We start from the raw sequence: 20,551 nt of genomic DNA, 5'->3' as shown, positions 1-20,551 counted from the left end.
TTCAAACTGAGTGTTAAGATGGGAAGTACGGTGTAATACTCTTGACATCTGTAAAGAATATGTGTTTTTGTGTTCACATAATTAAATGATGATAATTTTAGGTTGATAATATGAATGCAGTCAATCATTCAGGTAAATTAAAATGAACATGCCTAGAGTTTGGCTTTTGTACTTATGATTCGTGTCATTTGCCTAAATGTTACAAGGTTACTAATTGTTATGTAAAATATATATTTCTTCTTTTTTTTTAAAAATAAAATGGTAAATCTGAGGCGTATGTCTCACAATTGAATAAACATTCAGTATTTGTACTTTTTTTTAAATTGGTGTAAAAGGTGGAGAACTCCATTCTGACCAGTGGGGACATTATGTGACCTGAAAGATGTAGAACAGGGTGACGTGATGGAATCACAGACAGTACTGAGAAAAGCCATCAGTCCTCACAGCAACTGAAAACCCACACAGTCATCTTTTTCATCCATGTTTCAACATTTGTCTTCAAACATGGCATCAACTAGCCTATCAGGTTACGCCAAAAAAAAAAAACATTTTTGAACAGTAAACTTGGAAAACTAAAATATAGTACTGAACAAAGCTCAAGTCTAGATGGTTATGAAATAAGGATTAGGTTCTGTGGCAGATAATCATCTCAACAAACACAGAACTTTGTGATTTCCGGGCTATTCTATCAGAAATGGAAACATGATTTAGTATCTTGTAATGTTTCTGTTGAAAACTGAGAGTGCCAAAGTGTGATCAGTTTGCTGCAAGCAATTAACATAATTTTGACATATGAAATTGAAATCATATATATGTATCAGAATGTATGTTTCTATCAATCTATGTATCAGAATCTGAAAACTTTATTAATCCCTGGGGAATTTGTGTATGTGGATTTATGTGTTGACAATATAATTATATGTTGGCTTTGACATGCTCTTTGTAACAGTTTGTTTCTCAGACTCTAAATTAAACCTACTGAGTTCCAGCGATGAGGTGCAAACCTTTCTCGGGGAAGGAAGCTTTGGAAAAGTCGTCAAGTGTGTCCACACTGTATCCAACACAGAGGTTCCTATCAAAAAAAAATTGAAGACAAGCCCGTGATCTCAAGCCCCGTGATTTTGTAAGGGGGACTAGATCATTCTTCCATGAAGGATTCATTTGTCTTGAATTTGAGCTCCTTGATCTTAGTCTGAAGGTGTATATGCAAGAGAGACTCTCACCCAGTTTCACATCAGGTTTGCCATCTTTACCTATTTCACTGTGTAAATACAAACTTTAAAAAAAAATACTAATTTGCACAGATGTGTTTAGTTAGAACACATTTGTGTGATTCCAGCTGACCACAGCGTTGTTCCTGCTCGAGACCCTGAAAATCATCCATGCTCATATAAACCCTCAAAATATTATGGTTTTGGATTGCAGACAACAGCCACTGCAAGTCATGCTCATTGATTTTGGCCTGGCTCACCATGTCTCCGATGTTGTGCAAAGATCATGTGTGCAGTCCATGTGGTACATGCAACCTGGTTAACCTAACAAATAATGTTAAAAATATGCACAGAAAGCTGAAAACTGCATTTTTAAGTTTTGAATAATGAATGCCCTCATATGCAACTGCTTCACTTTGCAAAGTGAACTTAAAACAGTGGATTTGAGATATTGTTCTTCACTTCAACCTCTTCGATACATTAAAACCTATTTACAGTTCTAGATATGTGTAAGAGAACTCAGTGGTTTCCTGCTTTTTCCTGGGAACAATGAATATGCTGTAGTAGATATCTTCTGCACAGAAGGGAAATAAGCGCTACTTAATCAAATCTTTATGCTTTTTCCAGATGAGGTTCATTGTGGACAGTCTGAGTCAGCCACCAGATTATCAGTTAAGATAAGATAAGATAACCTTTATTAGTCCCTCACGTGGGAAATCTGTTGAACAGTGGACAAAAAAGCCCAAGGTTCATTCACCTTGAAAACAGATGTAACCAGGAGACCTGGAGATTAAAGGTCCCTACCTCCTTTCCTGCCTGCCTACCTACCTACCTACAACTAACTTGTCTAACTTAACCACTACTTCTTTATAGACTTTTACAAAGAAACTGGGCACCACCATAGCGACACCAGATTTATTTGTCTCACTTCTTTAGAGGCCTTGAAGAAGGTAGGGGTTCTTTTTGGATCAGGCAGCCATTAATACAATATAGAATAGTTGCTACAAGGACATCTTCCACTGACTTTCATTATAATTCAAATGAATAAGTTTTATTAGAAAAAGGGAAACAAAAATCTAATTCAATTTAAAAAAAAATTGACTACACAGAAAGTATTTTGGTAGCCAAGGAGCTAAAAATGATTTTAAATATTTAACATTTTCTTAATTCCTAAATTACATGTACTTACATGCGCATATACATGCACATCAGTTTAATCTAGAGGTGCCAGAACTAGCTTGCTAAAGGGTACTGGATTACTTTGTAAAGTGAATCTTGTAAACAAGGATTGTTTTGGACTTTTGTTTTTGGTTTTACGAATGGATTATTTTCATCCAAGCCAGAAGTCTGAATTATTGTTAGTTTCTCGGACTTTTTAATCAAAACAGTATTGCCGGTTGGTGGTTAGGCTGAAAAACTATTGTGATCTTTGTTATTTATATTGAATATTTTTAAAAAGTTCATAATTCATAAATCTATATTTAATGTCTCAAGTAAAAATGGCCATGAAATAGAAAAAGCTGTAAAACTTGTGAAAATACAGTTAAAAAACCAAAATGTTTTTCCATCTTCACATTTTCCAAAGCCTTGACACTCCGGCCCTAAGGTGTCGTAGACATACATCGTTTTTGTTTTTATCTTTATTTTAAGAACATTGAATTTACAAGTAATAATTGAGCTCTATATATAAAACTGACATTGTCATTGACCCTGACATTAACACTGGGGCCCCAAGAAGCCAGTCACACTTTTCCCTCACTACGACATCTCTGCATTTTTGTTCATATGACAGTGTTTACACGGTGTACTTAGAAAATATGATCTTATATCAGAGATATACATATTTAGAAACAGCTAATCTTTACTTTTAATCGTTTTTATCTTCACTTTTACTCTGAAGGGATTGATTTTTACTTCCGGGTGGCCTCAGCCGTCTCTGCGTACTTATCGCACGCTCGCTTTTCCACTTTGACTCCTCTATTCTCTTGCAGCTTCCAACTTCTTTCGCGCTTTACGTCAAGACAGGTGAGTAGGATGTTTATGGGATTAGTCAGAAGTTTACAGCGTGTCTGTAAAATCGACTTTGTATTTCCTCTGAAACAAACCGAAACTAAAGAAAGCAGTTTCGTACGTAAAGCTAACATTAAGCTAGCCTGTCAGGCGGGTGAGCGGCTGGCTCCTTCATGAAGTGTTTGGCCATGTTTTCTTTCTTTGTCCCTGTGCTGCAGCTTGCAGAATGCACTACTCACTTCCTCTCCGCTCTGTTCTACTACAGCTTTTTCTGTTTCATTTCGAAAACGAAATTTAAACATTAAAAGCTTAACTTTTATGACTGAACTTTGACCGATTACGTGCATTTATCTCTTTAAAACCAAGCACAGTTCCTTGACGATTGTTAGCGTTTCTTCGTATAAATTGTGACGAGGGAGAAATAATCCAGATTTATTCATACATCACTGAAAAGCATAGGCCTTTGGATTAATACCGACTGCTATTTGTTTAGTACAGCGTATCTTATTTGCAAGTTTATCGTTTATTTGCACATTAATTTTGCATACAGGCAATAACTATCCAAAGTAACTGACCGCGCAATAATCCTCGGAAATAGTCTTTATAGGCACAGCGAGAACCCTGCCGTTGGTTTGTGCGTATCATGGTTATGTAACCTTGCTAATAGGCCATTGTTCCCTGCAGGCTGAACATGACTTGCATGTGACACTATCTGGGTCTGCTTAAGTTACCAAGTCTTTGAACCTCTGGGCCTCCTAAGAGCTGTAAAACCTGGCTCTTGGATTGAACCTCACCGCATTTATTTTTATTTTTCCAGTCTAAATCTCATATTTTTTGTTTATCAGAGCTTCATCTCAGGCACCACCCAGCTGAATTTATCTGTGGTGGTCTGCAAGCATTAGGAGTTTTCTGGTAACTGTTTGTGCTGTTTCTCTTTCAGTCATTTGTCTCAAACACCATGTCTGCTGGAAACGCTAAGATTGGCTTCCCTGCCCCAAACTTCAAAGCCACAGCTGTAGTTGATGGACAGTTCAAGGACATCCAGCTGTCAGACTACAAAGGTTTGTAGCTACATCTGTTCTAATTGGCTCATTCTGGCTTTTATAAGCCTATACACTAACAGCTTATTCGACTAGAATTAATACTTAACATTGTTTTTATTTCCTCCCGTTGTGCTGCAGGGAAATATGTAGTTTTCTTTTTCTACCCCCTGGATTTCACATTTGTGTGCCCCACTGAAATTGTGGCCTTCAGCGACAGGGTAGAGGAGTTCCGCAACATCGGCTGTGAGGTTATTGGCTGCTCCGTGGACTCTCACTTCTCTCACTTGGCATGGTAAGAACTCACGGATAATGAAACATAATGAGCATTTGTGGGAATTTGACTACTTCCTGAGCTCTTTACCAATAATAACATCCACACTGCTCACATGTTAGCAGGTGGATTAAGCAGAACTTCAACAAAAGACTTTTTACCTGTATTACAGTGATTATCTTCGCAGGTGAACTGTATTGCTGACTCTTGTAATTTTAAACTAACTGGGAAGAGGTGACCTTAGTGAATCTTCACATGTGCATTTGAAAATCTACTTAACAAAACAGTTAAGTGAAAGCTGTTCTGTGCACTTGTCTGTCTTGCTGTTTTTATAGCGAGGCCGTCTTAGGCTGAACTTATCAGACGTTTATACAAGGTCCATCAAACTATCCTCGGTTGGCCGTTTCTGTTTAGACAGTTAAGGGTGAAGGATTTTGGCTGCTGTGAAGGAGTGCCCAGCCCAGTTTATCTGCAACGTGTTGATAAGGGCGGCATACAGCAGCTTCTAGAAGGCATAAGAAGACATGCGGCATTACACAACCTGCACAGGTCTTCATTTGGAATGTTGTGTTAAAGTTTAAATGCATTATATTTGATTAGGAAGATCAATCGGTATGTTTCCTCACTCACCTGATCGGATTCATTACTTTAAAATAAGTGTATATAATATTTTTGGGGTTTGTTTTTGTTTTGTTTTTTTTGTTTTTTCAATGAGAAGAGATTGAATAAGCTGTAAAACCTCCATTCATCAATCTGAAGCAAAATGAGTATATATTATAACCAACAGTTAACTGCTAAAGCTCATAGTTAAAATTCTACACAACATATTTGCTATTAAATATACTGAACGATTAGTTTTGTCAGTCTGTCAGACACTTTATCATTTTATTGAATTTAATACCGTAGATGCCTTTCAAGACATTAAAATCAATGTGTCATAGATTTTTAAAAAGTCAACAATGGACAGGCTTTAATAAAAACGTCTTTTAAAGATGGGGAGAATCGATATTGTGACTGTGGTGCAGGCAAGTTCTAAAAATGAGAAGCAATTTGGGTGAAAGTTCTGAAGCAGGTGGTGAGAGCAATGAAGGAGGAGGAACTGAGTAGATCAGAGACAGATGAGGTTATGGAGACAAGCAGAATCTTGAAATAATGTGGCATTGTACAGAAAGCCAATGAAGTTGTTATAGGATGGGAGTAATATGTTGGCGCATGCTCTGGTAATGACACAGCAGCTGCATGAACAAGATGAAGTCTGGAGAAGTTTGTGCCGTATACCAGAGAGGATAAAATTACAATAGGTAATCTGGCACGTAACCAGAGCACGTGCAAGAAAAGCTGTATTACTACCTGTAAGGAATGGGTGTAGCCAACTAATATTACATAAGTGGATATATGCAGACTGACAAATATTGATTTGCGTTTCAAAACTTTAGGTGATATTGAATTTAAACCCAACCTGACTCCTCACCGTCATCTTTGCCTGCTCTATTAGGCCCTGTGCTACTCTGTTTGATTGGCTAGTTAAGGTTAGAAAGATATTTCAGGGTCAAAGCTAACCAGTAGCAGAGGAAAGTGGTATCTTCGCTGAAGATGGTTTAGTTAACCTCAGAGTGTTGAATCTCACAACAGGCAGCAGAGACCAGAAGTGAGATATCTGTAAACTACATAAAACTGCAGTATGAGGAGAGTTTTCACCACATTATTATTTTGCTACTTGGTGTTTGTCAGACTGTCTTTTGAAGCATTGTGGAGAACCTCTGAATGCAGTGTGTCCTCATAAAGTTGAACAACTGATATGTTATCCTCTCAGACACCGCCTGTATCTTATCTCTAACGGCGTGTTAAATGACTCTCCCATTTCAGAGAACTACAAGGTCTAAGGGGTGGCGGGGCAAACGCAAGGTTTATCAACCAGGAGACCTTCCCTGTGGACATTACGTGTTTTGTACTTGTTTATAATAAATAATTAAAAAAAATGTTTGTTTGTTTTTGGGTTTTTTTTCCCTCTCTCTCTTCAGGGTCAACACACCAAGAAAACAGGGAGGTCTGGGTAACATGAAAATCCCCCTGGTATCGGACCTCAGCAAGTCAATCTCCAAAGAGTATGGTGTGCTGAAGGAAGATGAGGGCATCTCATTCAGGTCAGTTAAATGCCCTTTTAATATAAAATTATTTTAATAAAAACCCACTGGTTATTGTTAAAAAGCAGCTTGGTCTACTGATACTTTAAAGTATTTGTAAAAACTGCAACATCTTGTGAATTTCAGGGGTCTCTTTGTGATTGACGACAAGGGCGTCTTGAGGCAGATCACCATTAACGACTTGCCTGTGGGTCGTTCTGTGGACGAGACTCTGCGCCTGGTTCAAGCCTTCAAGCACACAGACAAATATGGAGAGGGTGAGTAAACTGCCGTACCTTCCCTCAGTTCATCCGTGTTTACTCAGCATACACTGGTGCTCAGGTTTAGTGGTATAACTTATTAATCATGCACTTGTCATAAAAATAACCCAAATACATGTCATTAATTTTACCTGTAACTTCAGATGCTCTAAACTGCACATCACACACTTAAAATGGAAATAGCTGATTGGTAAAATTGACTGCGAAGCTGTGGCTAGATTTGGCGGTTTAGTCCTTCCTGTGTTTCCCAACCAGTCACATATGTACTTTGTCCTTTAGATTATACCAAGTTCAGTGTGTATAAATGTCAGCTTAAAGTAAACTTTGTCCCTCCTGCCACTTCACGCAGTGTGTCCTGCTGGCTGGAAACCCGGGAGCGACACGATCGTCCCCGACGTCGAGAAGAGCAAAGCATTCTTCTCCAAGCAGTAAATGTGAACGTCTCCTACTCTGCTGTTTTCTTCAACATAGCACTTGACCTCAGATGAGAGGGATGCCTATAAAGCAGTATCATCACGTCCAGACTAACCTGTTAAAACACACCTCAGCTTCATGTAGGGGGGAGGAAATGTTTGTTTTTTTTCTTTCATGTCCAGTGTACAAACTTTTGGGTAACCTCATCGTCTTGATCACTGAAAGTATAGTTTTGTTGTTCCTTTTTCAAAGAAAGCACTGAAATTTGTTTCCTGGCTGTTGATAATAATTTGCTACCATCTTTATTAAAACATGGAGGAAAGTTATGATCAAGTGTGTGTGTGTGGCTTTTTTTGGGGGTGTTTTTTTTTTTTTTGTTTTTTTTTTTTTAAATCAAAATGTGAATGCCTGTCCACTTGCAACCACTAGGTGGCGGCAGAACTCTTCTAAAGCTACTCTTGGCTCTTTTTCTTGGTGACTGAGAACTTAGTTCTTGGAATAAACCTTTTTATTTGTGTTTTTTATTGTGGTGTATCATTCTTGGCTCCTGTACCTGGCAGAAGATCTGAGTGCGTCACGAAGCTGCCAAGAGTTGGTTAATATTGGAGTTGCTGTGTTTGACTCAGCACAACAGCCTGTTATTGCCAAATGGTACTGAAGCACATTGGGAAAGATTACTGGATATGATTATATGACCGTCCTAACCACAACCTGTATTTCACAGTTCCACAAACATTTTTGATATCTCACTGTTTAATATTTCCGATTTCCTGATAACATTTGTCTTATTTACTAATTCAGAGAACAACGCTCCAGTACACAATCCTGCTTGTTTTACCGAATGTTCTCGGCTTACTGGAACATTTTCTCAGTTTTACGCGAGCCGATTCTTGTAACTCAAACTAGCTCTCAGTAATCAGTCTAACATGTTTATCTGGAACTTTTTTTTTAACCATTTTTCCTCACCTAGTGTTCTCACGGCTTGTTTTGGGAAAATGAAAGCAGAATGGGGAAACTCCCTTAACGCGAATAAACCACTCATTGACAAACCTTTTCAATTACACACACACTGTGGTGTAAAGGGGAGCGCGCAGCCCTTCTGACGGGCAATGTGGGAGGGAGTTCCCGGAAACCTATCGTGATGTGACGTTTGACAGCAACATGCACCATATATGGACTGACGCTTGTGCGTCAGTAAGGAAAAATCCTACGCTGGGACGTCTCCAACGTCAACCAACTTCTGGTGTTGTAAACTTCACTGCTGATCAGAGACAGCGGTGTGGTTTAATGCTCACGAGAAATACAATAATTTTTGAAGTGGCACTTAAAAAATACACGACCTCAAAAACAAAGCAACACATTTCTTAATTTCATAATGTCATTTACTTAAATATTTACTGTACAGGTCAAAAAACAAAAAAACAACAAGAATGGTCCATGAGGTTAACTCTAACACAAATAACTTACATAAAAAGCATCACAAATAGCAATTAAAGAAAATGTAAACAGGAAACGCCAAGACGACACTTTCAAAAACTTATTCAAAAATGCCCTAAGTGTTTTAGTCTTGTATTATTTCTGTGTATGGGTGATGTTTCTTTAGACGGCAGAAATCACAATAATCCAGTTTTCATACTAAAAACGTATAAAGACCAGGTTGGGTTGTCAGTCCAGGTACTGTCCAGTGTTTTAATAAGTGCATTATTTCTTCAATAAGACTTTACTTTGGGTGCTAGCATGAGCTGGCAGCCACTGCTCACATGCGTCATGACTTTCTGTTTGAGTTGGGCCACCTGTTCCCGCAGTAGAGAAGCCGTGCTTGACAGCCCAGCGTTGTCATTTTTCAACACTTTAACCTTGTCTTCGAGACGGGCGATGCGCTCCAATTTGCGCCTCCGACACTTTGAGGCTGCGAGCCGGTTCCTCAGCCGCTTGCGCTCCGCTTTTACCCGCTCCTGATTCTCCATGTCGACAGGGGACATGGGCGGAGAGCTGTTGTCGCTGCTCTGCATGTCGGGGACTGTCTGGGGCTCCTCTTTCATCCCTCCGAACCGCTGAGGGTGGATGCCGGCCCCGGACAGTGAGTGCTGGAAGTGGTGTGATCCGTGCGCAACGGCTTGAGGATGCTGGTGGTACTGGTGATGAGGCAGGTAGCTGATGGTGGTGGAGGGATAGCTGGCAGCAGAGGTCAGGCTGGGGTTCGTGGTGCAGCTGCTCAGGGTTGTATACTCAAGCGGCTCCGGTTGCATGGATGAGCCGAACACCGAGACTGGAGCCGAGCAGCCAATCCCGCCTGTGCCGATGGACACGTTTGGAGGAGCCATCTGGTTCATCTTGTGTAGGTCGTCCAACGCTTTAACAAAACCTTCGGCAAAGCCCTCCTGCTCCTCCGTGATCCCGCGGTTGTACAGGTACTGAGCAGGTGTCGGCGTAGTGATGACCCCGTTGCTGCTCTGGACGATCAGTCGCTCTAATTCAGGAGAGGCGAGCTTCAGAGAGCCCACTTCTGCCGTCCCCGCTGGATAGAAATCACTGTCGGCGCGCAGGTGCTGTGACTTGAAGTTTGAGTTCCGATATGTATCGGAGAAGTTCAAGTTCATATTCTGCTTAAGCAGCTTGTAGTCCTGCAGGGCTGCGCCTGGATGGCCATAAGCAGAGAGAAACGAGTCGTCATAAAAAGGCTGTTCCATTATTGTGGACATATTTCAAATCAGACAGTCAAATACAAGAGTGCGCTGCAAAAGATGTTGCTCGGACACCGAGGCTCCAGTGTCCCAAAATGAGTCAATCTCCAGCACAAAAGTCCCGCTGTATTACTATACTGAAGACCAAAGCTATCAAAACAGAGCAAAACTTCCAAATAGTGGAACTGTACTGTACCAAGTCGTCGATTTGTACCTTTAGTTGGAATCAAAGCGGAGTCCAGTGACTAACTCAGATGTTTTCATTCCACTCGTGAGAAGGAGAGTCTGTTCTTCTACAAGTGTGCGCTCCACTTGTGTTTCCTTGTTAATGACAGGCGGCTGACGCGCTCTGCTGTATTTATATAAGCCCTCCAGAAGACGCTCTGATTGGCTGTTTCTGTATTGTCTCCGTCTGATCTTGACTTGACGCAGCTTCCAGGAAAAACGGACTGTAAACACGACAAGACGTATTCGGCGCGGGGGAAACTGAGTCCAGGTAAGCATAAACACATAAAATAGGCTCCCTCAAGCATTCACACTCATAGTCATTTTTAACAAGTCACTTGAAATGTTACCAACAGCCCAAAAGCGACTCAAAGCCAACCACAAACGGCAACGAGCGCTTTCCAGCTCTGTTCGGACACCTAAACCGCTGCCACTTTGCCTTTCATCCTTAACAGTAATCCCACCAGTGAAGATATATAATCTGGTGCTGAGTCATGTGCTACAAATTGATATCAGCCGGTCCATATTTGGCTATCCTGGCGCACCGGTTCCTCAATGACAGGAGCAGGAAGCCAATCCCAACCTGGCGCACTTCCAGCTCCATCTCTGGGGGATGTGGGAGGAGAAGGGGAGGAGGTTCGTCGCTGCCCCGCTTTACCCCGCAGGCAGGGAGAGGATGGGTAACTCTTGGGCGAGATGTCTTCAAAAACGCACGAAGCCTAACGGGTGTCTGGCAAGGGAGGACATGTTCGGTGAATCAGAGCAAACTATTAGTGCATTAAAAAAAGCAAAAAAAAAGTAATAAACAACCTTTAAGGCTTATACTCATAAGATTGAGGGAGATAATAGTCAGCCAACTTGAATTCAGTGCTCGGTACTTTGAATTTACCATGTTTACTTGCTCATGTGTTATTTATGTTTAATTAACAGTGTAAGTGTAGCCTTCTGAACCTACTGTGTTCCTATGGCAGCATGAAAACATGACACAACCTCTCAGGTATTTCAGTCTAAAGACACGTCACGTGCCCCCAACACCTGTTTGATAGAAAGACGTCTTTGTCTCCCCCGTATGGTAATGACTTCTGAATCACGACCCAGAAGGCCATGCGCACACGCACATCCATATTTTTTCTTCAGTTTTTTCTGTCTTCTGCTTACACTTGTCCTTAGGTCACATTCTGTTTTGATCATGAGTCTACATGTGTTTCCGTTATGGCGGAACCAGAAGAAGTCTAGCTGCATTCTTTAATCGTTTAAAACGTTTTTTTTCCCGGTATCTTGTATAATATTAGAGACTTCTGCCAGGCTGCGCCATGTGAGTAAGGAAAATGTGGCTGATAGCTGGGTAATTGCAGGTCTTTTGGATGGCAATTTGAGCAATTTTGTCTGCATTTGTGGTTTCAAAGAATTACTTCAGCATTTTAGTGCTGTAATTTGATCACAAAAGGCAGATTAAATAAGAAAACTCAATGTAGAAAGCACAGAAAACACAAGGTGAGATATTTTGACTTTTATTTCCAAGAATGGAATTATTGGAAATGAAATTCACAGAACTCCATAAATCTGAACAACTCTACTTCTGAATCCTACATTTTCTACATCTTTCTTTGCCTCTGCAATTCAAGCCACACACACCATGTTTGAAAATACCTGATTATTATTTTAAGTCTCTTGTGAGATAACCTGATGTTATCACAGTTATTTGTCAGGGTTATTTGTCAGACTTTTGTGAGCTCCTCAAAATACACAAATACAGCAATGCATGAAGATACTGGTGAAAAAAACTGATCTTCATGTGGAAAATTGGTTTAGTGAACCTTAAACCCTCCAAGAAGAAAAATGAACATACTCAAATTCAGTCTGAAATATCTCCACAGCAATAAAATGAACAACCTTGATCTCCATGGCTGAGAGACTTTTGGGGGAATTTGGATACAATGAATACAATAAACCTCCCAGTCCCCATTACGAGGCCAGTGGAAGAGTGGTAAAACTCCAGAGTGCACTTGCATTTTTATTTCCACTTGATCGAAGCCAAATTACAGACTACAGAGACACTGATATTACTGAGGCTATTTTAAGACCTAAAACTGCTGCAGAAATTAAGGAAAATAAACAATATATCCATTTTAATGTTTCATTTCAAGATCCAAGTTTGTAGCCATCCAAAAATGCTACCGATTCTGTTTTTTAAATGGACCCAAAACACACACCTCCTGATTGAAGGATGCCTAGTACTGATTAGCGGCCACACAGATTTCATGAGATTGCATTCACTGAATGCGGCGTCCACATCAGCGACAGGCTCGGTTGAAAATTGCAGTAGTTACTTGAAAACAGCTCTAAGTTACCTTGATTCAGCTGTGCCTCTTACCACATTCTAGGTGTTGCTGTTACTTTTACTGTTTTATTATCCTCAATACTTTACTTTTTTTTTAAATGATGTGAGTCTAAGTTGAAGTTTGGTCAGCTATCATGCAGCGGTCAGCCTGTCAGTGTGGACAACACCAGGGGAAACAGAGAAACAGAAGTAGTTCAGGGAAACAGGGCAAGGTATCAGTCAGTGGTCAGTTCCACTTTCAGAGTGATCTCATCCACTTACTAAAAGTCACGATAGTCACTGCTTTGAGATAGCACAAAATTGTGACCTCTTCTCACTCATGGCTTGATACTGACAGCTGTTTGCCTCAGATAAGATGGTAAATAGTGCGATTATTTCTGGTAATATTTTTGTATATGATATAATCTAATGTATATTATTGTGTTGAGTTTTTTTGTCTTTTCTTTTTTTGGCAGATTAGGAGACTGAGAATCTCATACCTGTTCTAATCAAGGAAATGAAAATGCTTTCTCTGGCTGGGATATTTACAGCATATAAAGCTTCTTATTTGGCATCCCTAATTGCATCGTTGTTCTGTTCCGAAACATTTCTTGCTCCCGTGCACATGATTATGTATGGCAATAGACAGAAATTCACAGAATTACTGAGCAAACACCTCATACATGCAATTCTGTCACTTTCTTTGAACACTGGTATGATTCAGGTTGACAGATAGGATGGCAAAGAACAAAAGCAGCAGCCAGAAAAATTAAGAACAGTAAAGGATGAAAGCATCCAAGAAGCATATAGGTGATATAAACCACATCAGCGTCGACAGAAGCTGTGGCTAAACTGTATAAAGATAGTTTCTGGTTTTTCTGATTGTTTGGTTTGTCAGTGGCTATTAGCACATCACTGACTGAACCCAGCAGAGACACTGAAGTGAGGTAGGAGTCCTTAACAGCACATAAGAGAAAGTAATTAAATTTGTCACAGCTGTAAAGTGTGTCATTTAGAAGAAAGTCTATAATGTCAGTGAGACACCTGTATTAGTTTAATTCTGAGTCAGACTTCCAAAACATTTTTTTTACTGAGAATTGAGCGATCTGGATATTGCCTGCACTGCTGACATTTAACCACAGTATGAGATGAAGTGCAATAATTGAAGCATTAGAGCCAATATGAGTTTACAGGAAATTAGAGAGTCTGATTTGCAAAATTCAGGTTGTTTGGAAGAATTAACAGGAAAAGTGATGGCTTGAATTCCTTTCTTTTGTGTAAATGTTCTCTCGCCAGAAGGAAAATGCTGTTTGATTGCGTCTTTTCTAACCATTTTCTTTAATGCGTCTGTTTGACTTTAAACAAAACTTTAAAAAGGACAAAAGTGAAAAAATGCCTGTAAGCTGCTGATGTTCATTTGGCCTTGATCTCAACTTTAACTCCCTCCTGTCCTTCTCTCCTACACAGCTTATTCAGGCACTAAAACACTTCCTTGCTTAAGCAAATGAACTAGAACTAACATCTCTCCTGTGTTTTTGGCAAGGTCCTCCATGCTGGAAGCTCAATGACCTGGAAGGGGCCTGTAGGTGTGGTGAGTAAGGTGGGGGTGTTCATCAGGGCAAAAAAGCTGGCTGTCCCCTTAAGGAGTGGACAGCTCACTGCCCCGCGCAGCATAATAAGTCAAAGGACTGTTAGTCAGTCCTTAAAGACTGTGAGGGTCATTTTAAATCAACGCATTTTAAATCAATTTCTCTGCCACCCCCCTACCCTTCCCTCCGCACTAAACCCCTCCATACACCAACAGCCCCTTACTTTCCTTCTTCCTCCCCTTCATTATTATTTGGCTGCCTGTGGGAAATTGAGCCGCCCTGTGCATGTAATCGCTTTAATGAATGCATGTTTAATCAGCATATTTTTCATCTTTAGCTCCCAGATAGTGCCAAGTAGCCTTGTAGCAACGAGAGACCTTTAGCACAAGGCATGATGACTGCTGGGGCCAAATGAGCGTGGCAGGAAAAGACAGTCAGACCCAGCTGTCCCCGCAGGCTGACGTAACACATATGGAGCTGTCTTTCCCACTTCCTTTCCATCTACACGGATGCTTTAACTCCATGTCACTCTGCCAGTCTCAAAGAAAAAAGGCAAACAGCAGGAAGTGGGGCAATTAGATCTAATCTGATTTTACATGCTCATTTGGTTATTAATTGAGCTGGCTCCTTGTTGCTTTTTTGTTTCAAAAAGATGAAAATATCATAATTATCATCAGTAGGAAGAGAACTGTAAGTGCAGTGACATTAACCACGAGCTTCAGAATCGTTTGATGCGTCACTTTTCAATCAAAGCAGTTGGAGACTGCAATATCAATGTCAATCCATTATTAATGATTGCTTACTGATCTGTTACCTAATACCAGAACTCGAGTATATTGCCTTGCTGGCAGCTTCTTGAGGCGCTACGCGGAGTGTGTCCTAAATGCTACATAACAACATGAACAATGACAGTGTTACGTGTTAACTCGTTAATGTTCACAATCTAACTTTTAGTGGGAACATGCTAATGTTTTCTAATTAGCTCTAACATAAAGTTCAGGAGTTTTGTCACAAATAGAGAAATAAACCAAAAGTCATTTTCGGACTGCAGCTTTGAAGTTTTCTAGAGATTTCCTGATTGAGGTGTAGTGAGAGGACGAATGTCTGGCACAATCAGTGGATCAGTTATGAAAATGTTTTAACGCTCTAGTTTCATAATATAAAGTCCATTTCTTGTTTTGTGCCACAAGTGTGAAAGGAAACACAAACAGCTCTTTTTCTTCTTTTTTTTAACATGAAAATTCCTTCAACAATTTAAAAGAAATTTTATTCAAAACCACAAATATCAGCTTTATACTGGAATTTGGGAGAAATTAGCCAAAAATCAATAAAACACATCCTATAATGATCACAAATGTCATTCATTTTCAGTCCTTCAGCAGCTTTGCAAACATGGTTCTGTTTGCAAAGCTGCAAATTTCCCCTGTCATTGACTCAAACATTAAAGGAAAATTGTGACTTTTTGATTAATTACAAAACCCTGACTTTATAACCCCTGTTCCTGTTCCTGCAGTAAACGTGGCAACAATTAAAACAAAACACACAGACTGTCTCAAAATGGTCCGTGACTTGTATTAATGATTTTTTAAAAATAGTGCTAAAATGAAAAAGGTGAGCAAAAAGTCAAACACTCCATTTTCCGCAAACTCATCCAAACAAGACACGTCAAACCTTTGTTGTGAAACTATGAGGGAGGGCTGACATACTGTAAATGACTAAAAGACTCAGACTGTTGTGACATAAAGAGTGGCTTAACCTTTAGTACATACGCCCATGTCATTGTGAATACAAGGCAATACAATCGTCAGATAAAATTTGAACTGAGATTATAGTGGGATTCAGGCTTTCTTTAAACTGCTGGATCAGGGAGAAGAGATGCTGTGTATTGCGGATGTTTGATTCCTGTCTGACACCAACCGAGAGTTCCTCTTTGTGTGAAATTTGGAGAAGTGAATGTGAGCTGGCAGGGGGCCAGGGTGTGGAGGATTTGGGTACACCACATTTTCATTTCCCCAGTAAGTTGCAGTAATGGGTCAGCTGTGGTACCAGTGTGGCAGCAGCAAGCTTTGAAGGAAGGGTTCAGGTCAGGAATCAAGCAAAAGGACGCGCAAGCCCAAAATACATTTGAGAACAAATATTAATGATTCAATGAGAAACTCCAGGTGCTTTATGGACTTTATTGACCTTTAAAAGTCACAAATGACTTTCAAAAGTCATAAACAAAGTCATAACGCAGTAGTCCTTATTGCAGTGCTGTAACTGCTTGCCATGTCTTAGTTGCCGTGGATATATGATTTGATGTCTTACTGCAACTCAGTGTAGTTGCATGGCGGTTTTCCCTCCTGTTTTCAGTCTTTATGCTAAGGCAGGCTTACTATTGATTGTTTTTTATCCAACAGGATCTGAGTGATGTAAACTTCTTTGCTGAGAGAGTGTTTTATTTTAATTGCAAGGGAACCCACCTAAAACTCAAAAAAGGAAGTGACTCTGTGCATAAATAGTCCATCACTACAAGCATCTGAACAGCCTGTCTGACAATTCATGCAATAGCTCTATTATAATATAATATAATAATAATTATATAATAATTTGGGAGAGGAATAATTTTTCTCTCTGCAGACACAAACCTCCAAGATGACCAGAAGACTAAGGAAAGCTACATATCTGTGTTTTCCATTTAAAAGCTCTGTTGCATATCTGGGAATACAGTCACAGCTTCTGGCAGAAAATCAACCATTTCCAAAAATGTTTCAATGCAGACGGTATGTCTTTCTATCAATAAGCTCTCACATAGCTTTCCTTTGTAGTGAGTAACTTACTTCATGTACTCGTGACACAGTATGCTGTTGCATGTCTATCTTGGATTTTAGATTACTGTAATTAACATTATTATTGAGAGCAGGAGCAGGGCTGTGATTTATTTTCATCATGTTAAGGCTTCATCTGTGGGCATGAATTTATCTGTGCCTTTTGGATTTGTGCGCATGCGATTTCACAGGAGCAAATCGCTCCTGTGAAATTAAGAAAGAGCTAAAATATATGTTGACCTGTGAGAAAGAGAACTCATTCACATGATGGTTGATCATAACATTAATCACAGTAGCGGGTAAATGACTTGGTTATTTACTCTCGGGATGTCAAATGAGAAGCTGTGGTATTGGTTTGAGGTGAGAGCCTCACTTCAGCCTACACAATTTCCCAGCAGGTAATTTAAATGAGAAATGGTAGCTATGTTTATCTTTCAGGGCAGAGTTAGTGTTGCTAATGTTAGATTATGTTACTGATATAGAAAAAAGTTTGAAACCCAAACAGCATACCCAGGAAACAGATTTCCAGGATATCTTGGAAATCTGTTCGTGTGTTGTATTTACATAAATTCAATTTTAAAAGTTTTTGATTTGTGTGTAATTTTCTTTGTTCCCTGATTTCTAAAACGTGAGGGAACAATTTAATAAAAACAAAAATGAAATATTCTGAGTAGTGGTGAGAGTTAGGGTTAGAGTAAAGGCTTGAGGTCATCACCGATGATGACTTAGACCTCAGAAGTTTAACTGCCATGCAACCGAGAGCACCTTCATTATGAGAAATGTTTACCAAAGAGACACACAAAGGGGGAGGACAGTCTATCTAATTGCGTGTTTACTAGAGATCAATGTTGCGAGTCTTGGTGAAACTGTGTAGGCGCCAAAAGCGCATTTTTGATGCACTCACTGTCACTGATGATCATTGAACTCAGCACTTCTGAACTCCATTGCTTCCTGGAAAAGAAAGAGACGTGCATAGAAACAGATGCCATGGTATAATAATATAGCTGTTGCCATTATCATCAAAGTCTGAATGTTGTGCACCAGCAAACGGGAGCTATATATACAGAGAGAGGGAATCTAGACGACTTGCTAATTTACGTTCAGTGGGTTCAGTGGTTCAACGGTGGTTCCCCACCCATTGATTCATTCATCAGAACAGCAAGTTCATCATGCTGTACTCAATGCAGCCATGTACATTTTGATAACAGTGCTGAATCCTGATGGCCACTCTGTTCCAGATGACCGCTTCTTAAAGAGACTCAAAATCAGATTATTGATGTTGTTAAACTTTTAAATAAGCATGTGCAACTTCGAAGTTACTGTTTCGATTTCTAAAGCAATTTCATTACAGCGTACCAACCAACAATATCAAATACTTAACACAAAACTAAGATAATATTATTTTCGTATTCAAATTTCTTACAGTGAGAGGGGTTACAGTCATAATACATGCTAAGTTAATCTCCTAATTAGTCATTCAAGCCCCTCAAACTTTCATCTGAATTCAGGAGTAAGAAGCGTTTCACTCAACCTCATTATTTACTGTCTGTTTCACAGCAATGTAGCGATGACACCAGCAAGTGAAGCCCACTTCTATTTAACTTACCAGAAGTGGTTCACCAGCTTGGGTTTTCACACACAGTCGCATATATGTGCGCGCACTCACACACACACTCACACACGCCGACAGGAACTTTCCTGTCAAAGGATAGTTGTTCTCATACTAAGAAAGCCAAGTGAGAGAGTACAAAGGCGGTCAAAGGGGATTGCTTTTTATATCTACATGCACTGAATGCCTTCACGCAGCGCTATAACTGGCTTCCGCAATAATTTGGGCCAACCTGTAAACGAATCAAACTGTGAAAAGAGGCATTTCAGTCCTTAAATGAGCAGCCTGCTCCATCATTTACTGGATCTGCTGTTTTCAAGTCTTTTTACTGACGTTTGTGTGTGTGTGAGTGTGAATCTGTGTGTGTGTGTGTGTGTGTGTGTGTGTGTGTGTGTGTGTGTGTGTGTGTGTGTGTGTGTGTGTGAGAGAGAGAGATAATTCTGTCAGCCTTTTGTACTGGGATGCCTGTTATCTGACAGCTCTCTGATGTAAAAAGAATTTCCTGATAAATTACTCACCATCATATTGCAGCCTACAGATCTTGTAGTGTAATACATATGTAAAGGTGTATAGGTGGCTGCCTTGATCCGCCACACAGTGTGCAGGGAAAGATATGCTAATTATCATGTGACACATATCAGAAAGCCATTTTAGCACCCAGTATTTAACCAAATCTAAGACATATTTGTACTGCTGTAAAATTCTGCCTAGCCACAAGGAATACTGACCAGCCACAACATTAAAACCACCTGCCTAATCTTCCGTGGATTGCCCCAGTGCCACTTAAACGACCCCGACCCTTTTGGGGCGTGGGTATGAGTCCACTGTGGGCGTTTGCGTATGACGTCTGCAGCTGATCCTTTGGGTTCTGTGGGTTGCAGACCCACGTGAATCGAGTTTGTTCCAGCACATCCCGCAGAAGCTCTTTTGGGTTCAGAGGAGGTGGAAGCTTCCTGGCTTGTTGAACCATTTCTGACCAGGTTTTGCAATATGACAGAGCAGACGGCTCTCCAGGGGAGGCTGCTATTGATAACGTGACTCTAACTCTTTCCCCCTTGAATTCCTTGTTTCTCTTTTCTGAAATGAGAAGTTTCTGTCATATTTCAGGCCTGCTTTCAGAACAAAGTGGCTGGGTGTGCATCAGAAGTTAGTAAGGGTGATCTCTGCCTATACAGCGTACTAGGGGTACCCTTGGAAAAACCCAGAACCTATTCTAATGGTTGTCAAACCACGTCTTTATTGATGTATATACTGTGGTGTCAAAATTCGTCATCAAGGGTACACAGGAGGTCACATGCTGTCTTTATGGGGGAAAAGTTAAAACATTTTCCGAATAACTAAGAGTCTGTTTTTTAAAGTAACTGTTAATATACCATCAGTGGGAAAAGCAAAGGTGATCGTGTTGTCTTTTTTCAGTTAATAGCTGCCAACTCATTGCACTGATTCCGAAGCACTACAGTTTTGAAACAAGTCCTGCAAAACAGACATAAGGAAACTTTTGTCATTTATAGAGTCAAGATAAAGAGAGTCAAGAGAAAAAGTAGTTTCACTAACTTGATTGCACTGAAGTGGTCTACAATTGGAAACAAGTGTTAATGTGAATGAAAACTTTTTATCCCTGTGCAGCAGATTTGTTAAACCGAGCAAATGTAGATTGAATCTGCATTTGCATGTAACTTTACATGATGAATTTAAACTTGGTTTTCAAGGCCGTGGGATTGCAAAACTCTTTCAGCTGCGTCACCTCAAAAAAATACATGTGCAACTACATAGGTGTGAAGTGTTTTGGTTTTACTTGTTTTCAGTTTTTGTGGATTCCACTGTGGTTAGCTTTCTGCGGTCTGATTACTTTTTAAACAATCTTCTGCATATTATGAATGAGCAAGTTAGCGCTAATTAGCATGCTCATCCTAGAAATAATTTTTTTTTAAAAACTCCACCATATCTTTCTTTTTTCAAGTAAA

General features: G+C 39.9%; 2 protein-coding genes and 1 long non-coding RNA gene across 5 annotated transcripts; 2 read left to right on the top strand and 1 right to left on the bottom strand.

The window, feature by feature from the left end:
* The first annotated feature begins 3,070 nt into the window (after window positions 1–3,070).
* Window positions 3,071–7,679, top strand: prdx2 (peroxiredoxin 2). Its single transcript, XM_026169981.2, has 6 exons — window positions 3,071–3,236; window positions 4,162–4,282; window positions 4,403–4,556; window positions 6,557–6,679; window positions 6,806–6,936; window positions 7,289–7,679. The coding sequence occupies exons 2-6, from the start codon at window positions 4,180–4,182 to the stop codon at window positions 7,369–7,371; spliced, it is 594 nt and encodes a 197-aa protein (XP_026025766.1). The 5' UTR covers window positions 3,071–3,236; window positions 4,162–4,179; the 3' UTR covers window positions 7,372–7,679.
* A 1,034-nt stretch (window positions 7,680–8,713) lies between these two features.
* On the bottom strand, window positions 8,714–10,393 carry LOC113023694 (transcription factor JunB-like). 3 transcript variants are annotated; one of them, XM_026169980.2, is made up of 2 exons: window positions 10,252–10,393; window positions 8,714–9,991 (listed from the first exon to the last, which is right to left on the bottom strand). In XM_026169980.2, the coding sequence occupies exon 2, from the start codon at window positions 9,951–9,953 to the stop codon at window positions 9,063–9,065; it is 891 nt and encodes a 296-aa protein (XP_026025765.1). In that variant the 5' UTR covers window positions 9,954–9,991; window positions 10,252–10,393; the 3' UTR covers window positions 8,714–9,062. The 3 variants fall into 3 exon arrangements, with proteins under 3 accessions (XP_026025765.1, XP_080158834.1, XP_026025764.1); XM_080302708.1 differs by having other exon boundaries at window positions 10,234–10,365; XM_026169979.2 differs by having other exon boundaries at window positions 8,714–10,368.
* Window positions 10,394–10,877: 484 nt separating this feature from the next.
* Window positions 10,878–13,163, top strand: LOC145429377 (uncharacterized). Its single transcript, XR_013909615.1, has 2 exons — window positions 10,878–11,014; window positions 13,059–13,163. It is a non-coding gene; the product is annotated as an uncharacterized LOC145429377 (long non-coding RNA).
* The last annotated feature ends 7,388 nt before the right edge of the window (window positions 13,164–20,551 follow it).

The sequence above is a fragment of the Astatotilapia calliptera genome, chromosome 6 (genome assembly GCF_964374335.1).
Source record: "Astatotilapia calliptera chromosome 6, fAstCal68.1, whole genome shotgun sequence".
Lineage (NCBI taxonomy): Eukaryota > Metazoa > Chordata > Actinopteri > Cichliformes > Cichlidae > Astatotilapia > Astatotilapia calliptera.
This window is presented reverse-complemented; position numbering and strand designations above follow the sequence as displayed.

Excerpts from the sequence above, each read along its gene's own strand:
- prdx2 (XM_026169981.2), top strand. The coding sequence starts at position 4,180 with ATGTCTGCTGGAAACGCTAAGATTGGCTTCCCTGCCCCAAACTTCAAA. Across the intron at positions 6,680-6,805 it reads GATGAGGGCATCTCATTCAG|GGGTCTCTTTGTGATTGACG; the intron begins GTCAGTTAAATG and ends TGTGAATTTCAG. Across the intron at positions 6,937-7,288 it reads CACAGACAAATATGGAGAGG|TGTGTCCTGCTGGCTGGAAA; the intron begins GTGAGTAAACTG and ends CACTTCACGCAG.
- LOC113023694 (XM_026169979.2), bottom strand. The coding sequence starts at position 10,055 with ATGTCCACAATAATGGAACAGCCTTTTTATGACGACTCGTTTCTCTCT.